Raw genomic sequence first — 8586 nt, forward strand, 5'->3', positions numbered from 1 at the left:
TCATGTCCTGGACATAAATATTTAGGTGTGTCAGGGTAAGAACGAAATATTCCAACCCGTTTAACAAAACAGGTGGACTTTGGATTAGGCTAAACGAACTCATCCCAATAATTCCAGAAACACTTTTGATCTGTTCAACAAATTCAACAAGGGGATGTTTCAAACAACAAGATTATGGAACTTGACATATCTGCACATAATGAAAGGCCATAGTAGAAATGTTTTTGGACCATCTGTAATCTTAACTTTAGGTATTGACTGCTCTATGAGTGTTTATACGGCCACTCTTCACACTAATTCTTCCTACTGCAGTAACTACTTCACAATTTCTCAAAACCAATTTTACAAAGGAGCAACAAGCATATAACCATATCTAGCAAATTCGGTGCAAGGATGTAAGGGGTAAGCTTTATATTGAATGATATAAAAATAAGAGCATATAAAGATTTACCAGACAATCGAAGGAAGTCAATTGCAGCATAGGGCTTGGCTGCTGAGAAGGCTGCAATAATATGGTACACAATTAATTCAATACAAGGATCGATGTGAATCAAGTGAAAGTTTAAAACAGAGAAAAAATACAACAGAAATTAATAAATTTGAACAGTGAAAGTAATTCTTTAGAGAAGGCGAGAGCCGAGAAGCAATCCATATACCATTTATAATTTCACTTTCAATACACTGTAGGTTAGACCATAATCAGGAAACCAATCAAACATCATCTAAAATGCGATTTAAACCAATCAAATATTTGCTCAGATTGAAAGCTCCTTATTTCATGATATGCAAATGCCAGATTCAGTTCCTCCTGAATGTAATTGACCAAAAGCTTATTAGGTAAACTAATCTTTTCTCACAAAGTCACACTCATTGCTTCTTTCCAAGGTATCACCCGCCCATTGTTTATCAAATAACCCTCTTTGTTAATAAACCCCTTCTCCTTAAACATATTAACAATTTTGGTGATTTGGGTATTTGCCAAATGACTTCAGATTTGTTAACAATTTCAACTTTTAGGTCAAATTGAAGCATGGGTTGATTTAAAGAAGTAATTTTTTGAATAATTAGGCCTAAATGGGAAGTGGGTTTGTTTGTATTGATTTGAAGAAGAATGATTAGTATTAGAAAGATAATTTAAATGATGAGACTAAGGAAAAAGGGGAGCTTAATGGTGATTGGATTTGCCATTTGGGAGCAGCAGCAGGCTTGTGATACATATCTGAAATGTTACTAAGTCTACTAGGTGCATATGAATTGAAACAACAACAACAACAACAAGCCGATCCAATCCCTGCGCGGGGTATGAGGGAGGTAATCTGTAGACAGTCTTACCTCTACACAAAGGTAGAGACCTCTACACAAAGGTAAAGAGACTGCTTCCATAGGGACCTCCGGCCACAAAGGAGTGCAAGACGGAAAATGAGAAATGTTTAAAAAATCATACCTGTCTGCCGAGAATCTGAAAAGAAGAAATATCTGTCTGTTGGGTCCGGCTACTATGCAGGTCGAACGTTTATCAATCATGCGTCCTACCGATATCTTAGAAACATGTTTGACAATACAAATACAAATACAAAAGCAACCATATTAGGCATATTAAACAACATAAAAGTAGCAAACTACTACTTAACTCGAACAAGTAGTGGGAAACAACCAGGGCAAACATACATATAAATAAGAAATGACAAAACCTGAAAAGATCCCGATTGGGCCAAGGTAGGAACTACTTCTAAACAACCTATGGAAAAAAAAGGACCTTAGGCCGCCTTGCTATCCTAATCCTAATCCTCTCACCTGCTCTTCCAAACCATTAAACTAGTCATAAACCCCTAGTTCTCTAGATAAACTCTCATTGGTCATGTCCTCCGACAGCCATTTTGGGGGAAACAAACACAAGAGTAACCTCCCCCTCGGTGAATTGAAAGATGGATATATATGTATATAAGCCTATATAGATACGTACCTGTGTGTTGAAGAAATGTGGTTTCTGAGCAGGAGATTGAGTTGATGGTGTCAGAGGGGCTGTGGGGAAGTCAATGCGGGTGGGTTTAAGTTTGGATTTGTGTATTCAATTGTTGGATCCCAAGGCAAAACGACTTGATTAATTATTACTGTATGAATTTTTTAATAATAAATTAATAAATTTAGGCTAAGATCGTCTTTTATTATATTAAAACATAGTTTCTTAAATAACTTATCTACCATCGGGTATTTGAAATAGACATTTCTACTTTGAGAGAGCTCTTTAGCGCGGACTCAGTTAAAACAACATATATTAGAGCTCCCGCTGTCGAATCACAACACGAAGTTCTCATGCGAAATTCACTTTTAAAAAAAAGAAACTTATCTACCAATCATTATTTTCAATTTTTTAAATTTGACCTTTTTTTTTAAATTTTAACTTTAATTTACATTTTTTTGTTTTCCATCATAAATTCACACTTTTTTACTCAATAGTTTTAATAAAATAAAAATAATAGTTGCTATTATAGATCAGATAGTATAATACTTCCCCCGTCCCAATTTAAATGTCATATTTTGACTTTTGAAATTTTTCTCTTATAATTTGACCGTAAATTGTTTCTTGTGTGTTATAACATAATTGATGTAATGTATATCAATAGATTGAGATTTTGATGTACTTTTAATTGATATAACTTTCATTAAGTATTATATTATATAAACAAAAATATTTACGGTCAAATTTAGAGAAAAAAAGACCTAGCAAGTCAAAATTGGACATTTAAATTGAGACGGAAGGAGTAGCTAATATATATTCAATAGAATCATAACTAATATATAGCTAATAAAATAATAACTAATATATATATATACAATAATATGTTCTGTCATATAAATGTAAAAATAAATAAAATTTAATGTAAATATATTAGATTTTAAGAGAAATTATACTATTATTTTTTTTATTAAAGTTTTTAGTAATTGTCATGACACACATAAAAAAAATAAAACATATAAAAATAAAATTATAATTTTTTAGTGTTCAAATATTGTTAAATATGTCACAATTTATAACTTTAATAGACATATTATATTTTGTAATATTCAAAAATTTGTAAAAAAATTATTTTTAACAACTCCGATGAATATTTTTAGAAAGATATTTCAATATAAAACTCAAAGTGTTGATATATAGATCAAAAGTTTTATTATTCAAAATAATATATTAAATTTTAAACTATAATAAATTAACATCCAATATTGATAACGTTGTAAGCCTCGTGTATTATACGCGAGCCTAAAAATCTAATTCATATACTAATTTTAATTTTAGACTTTTGAGCCCAATTTTAATTTTAGACTTTTGAGCCCAAAACTTTAATATTCCAAATCCGTCAAATATTAATCATAAAGGTTTGATGCTAAAAGAATTATTATTTGATTTAATAATTACACTTGTTGCTATCAGATTTTCATATAATTCTCGATTTTCAACAAGTTATCATTTTAAATTTCTGATTTTTATTGTTATTTTTAATGTGAATCCAAAAATACATCATCATACAAAAAGTCAAACACTAAACTTATATGTAGAACGTAGAAATGCATCAGTCAGTCCATTTGTTTTTATTACTTACTTTCTGAATATTGGAAAGTATGCATAGAAACATATTTAGATTCAACGTTGAGGATGTTGAGGCTCCGACTAGTGGCTTGTTTTAAAGAATTACGGTATTTGGAAGTTGCCGGAAATGAAAAGTCAAACAAGTAAGTGACACTTGTTTTTGGGAGACAATTCCCTCAAATTATTTTTCTAATTTGAGTCAAGAATAATATGAGTATTCTTTTTGCATTTTTCCAATCTAGAGCAGGCTCTCGATCCCCACGAATTAATCATCTATACCTTATGTGGTTAATATGCTATCATTTTCATACACAAGTTTTCGATTTAAAATTAACGTCGTCACAGCATTTCGCACGTTGTGTATTATCACCGCTGTATCGCACGATTAGTAACCCATCTAGTTAAAGAAATATTTGGTGCTGTTCTAATCGCGAGATAAGTTGTGTCTAAACCAACACTTGACACAGATAAACCAGAATAACATATACCCATTGCCAACATATATTTTACATTCACCGTCAATTAACAATATAATTATTGATCAAAACAAATTAATATAGCCAAACATTGAATGGATGCATAAAAATGAACATACATAGCTACTTACCTTGGCCCTGAAAGAAGAGAAGGCATTAGCCGTGTCAGCTCTTCCTCTTCTGCAATTGCTATTTTCTGCATTCTCAGAAAATCTGTGAAGTTGTAATCCAAGTTCAATTCAACACTCATTGCACCTTCCAACACCTTAACAACAGATGACATTGAAGGCCTTCTCGTAAACTCGGTTTGTAAACACCATGAAGCTATTTTCATCATTTCCACCACCTCGGCACCATTCGCTTGCATATCTTCACCGTACTTGTCAACCATATCTAACAACGTACGTTGCTCCCAGCATTTCTGAAAAACACCAAGTAAGTGCCAGCTTTCTTCTGACAGAGACCGATCGAAAATCTTCCTCCCACATAAGATCTCCAAGACAACAATCCCAAAGCTATATACGTCCACCTTTTCGGTTATAGTTAAGTTGCTCCAACATTCTGGAGCGATATACCCGGGGGTTCCTTTCAAAGTAGTCATCACTTGGGTCGTTTGATTTTTGTCGACGAGCTTAGACAACCCAAAATCAGATACCTTGGCATTAAAGTTGTCGTCTAGTAGTATGTTTTGAGGCTTAATATCAAGGTGGATAATTTGTTGCCTACACTCTTCATGGAGATATGCTAATCCTTTAGCAATATCAAGAATAATGTTTTTTCTGCACTCCCATTCCAGTACATGCCCCCGCATATCTCCATGGTAAATCCAATGATCTAATGACCCGTTACTCATGAAATCATATACGAGAAGTCGTTGTGATTTCCAAGCGGAGTATCCTCTAAGCCTCACTAAATTCACATGGTGAATGCTGCCAATTGACTCAATCTCGGCTAGGAATGATTTGTTCACCTGCCCATGATCGACAAGACATTTAACTGCAATTTTGGAGCCATCTTCCAGAATCCCTTCAAAAACTGTTCCGAATCCTCCTTCACCAAGCTTTTTACTAAAATTCTCAGTGGCAGTTTTCAACTCCCCATAAGAAAACCGAGTGGTTATTCCTCCTACTTGATGAAAATACTCTTCTTCTTCTTCCGTTTCAGAGTATTGTCTTTTCTTGTGGACAATAAAAACAACAAAACCGACCACCACAATAAGAGGAATTCCAATGGCAGGACCTAGGACTTTTGCAACTCGATTTTTTCTCTTTTGTAACACTGTAGGATTAGGGAACGTTGAGAAAGAAGGTGCACTTGCATTCTGGACTTTTATAAAAACTGTAATATTATAGTCATGAAATGGAGGATAACTATCTGTAATAGTAGCCATTGTAAATAGGTCAGAAGGTAGATAACAATCTGCACTTATATTGCGAAATATAGCTGCTTTGCACGAGCAATTTTTCAAACATGCTTGTTTGCATTCCGTTGCATTCACATTCGTCAAGTTGGCGGCAAACGTGAAGTAGGAGACGTTCTCGACTGGAATAAAATCATGATGTTGGGTAGCATTACACGTGAGAGGAGTAACTAAAGAGCACCCGAGGTTAGGTTCTCGATCGTGTACTGCTCGGAAATATTCTATCCCAGGGGAGCTTGATGCCGGACAACTACATTGTTGCTTATTCGAGCAAAGAGTATTTCTCCCACAAGCCAAAGGATAACCACACTCTCCTAAGGGCGTGGTAAGTAGATCATCAGAGACTGGTTTCCAATCGTGTGATTGCCACTCAAACACTTTTAAATGCCCATCTGGCATCAGTTTCATATACTGAGCCGATGATGCGGGAGGTATGGAAATCACAAGATCAGGCTCACTTGGCTTGGCAGAATGAGTGAATAAAGACAAACTCCCATTTAAAAAGCTGACATACCTTTTTCCTTCATTAGATCTTTGTTCAAGAAAGGTATAATAAAGAAAATAGGGTTGAGGTGGGTTTAATTCAATATAAGCATACAAACCCTCATCAGTAACTTGAAGAGAGTACATACCTTTCTGAGTATTTGTTGCTGAGACACTAGATATCAGCTTTTGACCTTGAAACAAAGGCTGTCCGGGTACCAAACAGTCGGTCGGGTGATCGAAAGATTGCCAAACCACTTGGTGATTGACATCGTACAGCACCAGGTTTCCGGCATCAGTTAAGTTCATGCCAATCACGGATTTACCAGCCGTGTTGGTGCTCCAAACCATTGTTCCATTTGCATCACGCAGCACCAGTTCTCCAGCTGCAGTGAAATTCAGTGTCGCGTTGTTGTTGACCGGATGGTCTCGGTTGGCTGACCAAACTAAGGGAGGAGGATTGCGGGGGTAACTATTATAATCTTCATCAACAATGAAGATGGCAAAGAGGTTCTTAGAGTTGCACTTTACATTTTCCCCTAACTGACAGAAGAAGCTAAGTGCGAATCGAGTTACCATGGTTTCTTCTGTAAGGAGGATGGGGTTGAAAATTCCTTTAAAATCCGGATTTGAGTCAAATATAAATCTGGAATCTGCATTATAATTGATGATCCATGAGGTGGAAAGATTTGCGGTAGAAGGCGGATATGATGGTGGCTGAGCAAAAGTGGGTGTGATCAGTGAGTAGAAAGCTGCAGATAATAAAATGATGATGACAAAATTAATAGAGCAACAATTAATAATCCATGAGGAGGATGCAGTCCTCATGACGGACGTACGTACTAATTAAACAACCAAACGATGAATTGATCGAAGAATAATTAAGGAGATCAAAGATGAAGATATGTATAGTTTCGATAACAGGCCGGATGTAAATAACTACACACGGAGTCCTGATCGACCGAACAATTGAAGCCAAGCCAATTTCCTTCTCATTTAGAATATCCTGCTTTTACGTACTTTCCTCCTAATTTCCTTCTCATTTCCTACACATTATCGGCAAAACGGGCCTACTCGTAATTTACTGTATATGTTATCTTTATCATCATCAACTTGCAGTCGTTGTTGTACAATGTGTGGGGGTGATCGTCTTTTTTGTAAGTCTAATTAGTATATATTTGGACTCATTAATTTGTTGATATATCTAAAACATTTCCTTACCACATATATACTCGATCTCAATTATTCAAACATATCTTAATCACTGACTCACTTTTTGAACCCGTCTCATACGCTCATGAGTGTGTGTGGTATTCAATTACTCGTACATTTTAATCTCTTTTTTGACTCTTATAGTCTCATGAGTGTGTATATATGGTATTCAATCAGTCACACGTTTTAATCATATAACTTTTCTAATTTGTAAAATACTTTTCCACTTAAATAAGGGATACTTTCAGCTTTTGTATTTTATTTTATTTATTATATATATATATAATATATATGGCTCCCACTATAAAGAGAAAAAATTAAGATTATTTTTTGATCTAAACTATTGAAAATAAACCCACAAATTAATCTCTACCATTTAAATTGAAAGTCAACTATGTTATCTAAATATGGTAAATCTTTTATGATATTTAATGTAACTATTTTTATACATCACATTAATAAACTTGCTTTTTAGAGTTTAACAAATATTGTAAGTGATGAAGCTGTGCATTTCGTGTAAGTTGCTTATGGACATTTACATATATACAGTAATATATACCAACTTTTGTTAATAATTCTTCTTTACGTTAACTTAGTTAATGATACATAGGTAGAGGTAGCAAAAACTTATGACAAAAGATATTATACAGGATTCCATTAGTATTTATGATGTTTTTTAGTGTAGATAGAAAACATAAACTTTAAAACTTAATTTAACTAAGTTTTAGGGTATGTTTGGTATAAAACTTTCAAGTTAGGGTTGTGTCTAGGAGCTTCGAGATGTAGTTAGGAGCTGAAACTTTTATTTCAACCTTTTTACACAAAACTTTTATTTTAAAAACCCTTTTCGGGTTCTTTAGGAGCTTTTTTCGGGTTGAGACTTTATTAATATGATGCAATGTAATATAATAGAAGAAAAGATTAAAAATGGAAGGGGATAGTGATTATATAAAAGGACCGATGGGGTGTGACCGGAAACTATTTATGGTTGTTGTGGAAAAGTTTACTCAAAACCAGACGTACTTAATCATTTTAATTATTAGCTTTAATTTTTAAAAACTTTTTCAATCTCATAATTTATTATTCTTCAACTGTTTGAAAATTAGTATACCTGTATATCATCATTTAATTTATATATATATATTTTTTAGATTTCTAAATTCTTTATCATATAGCAATTTAATATCATTATACTATTTTTTTGTTGGAGATCAATTTTCTTTTTCCTTTTAACAATATGTATATTGATCGGTCCCTTTTTTTTAATCATATTAAATCTTTAGTTTTGTTTCTTTAATTGTATTGTTATTCCTTATTTTGTTAGCTTTTAATTATATATATGTATCTATACAATAATAATAATAATAATAATAATAATAATAATAATGTTGTGTTATAATTATCAAGTA

General features: G+C 33.3%; 1 protein-coding gene across 1 annotated transcript; it reads right to left on the reverse strand.

Moving 5' to 3' along the window:
* Positions 1 to 4063: 4063 nt before the first annotated feature.
* Positions 4064 to 6793, reverse strand: LOC122591348 (G-type lectin S-receptor-like serine/threonine-protein kinase SD2-5). The gene has a single exon (XM_043763613.1). It carries the CDS (start codon positions 6791 to 6793, stop codon positions 4190 to 4192), a length of 2604 nt encoding a protein of 867 aa, XP_043619548.1. The 3' UTR covers positions 4064 to 4189.
* Between the last annotated feature and the right edge of the window lie 1793 nt (positions 6794 to 8586).

The sequence above is a fragment of the Erigeron canadensis genome, chromosome 1, assembly GCF_010389155.1.
Source record: "Erigeron canadensis isolate Cc75 chromosome 1, C_canadensis_v1, whole genome shotgun sequence".
Lineage (NCBI taxonomy): Eukaryota > Viridiplantae > Streptophyta > Magnoliopsida > Asterales > Asteraceae > Erigeron > Erigeron canadensis.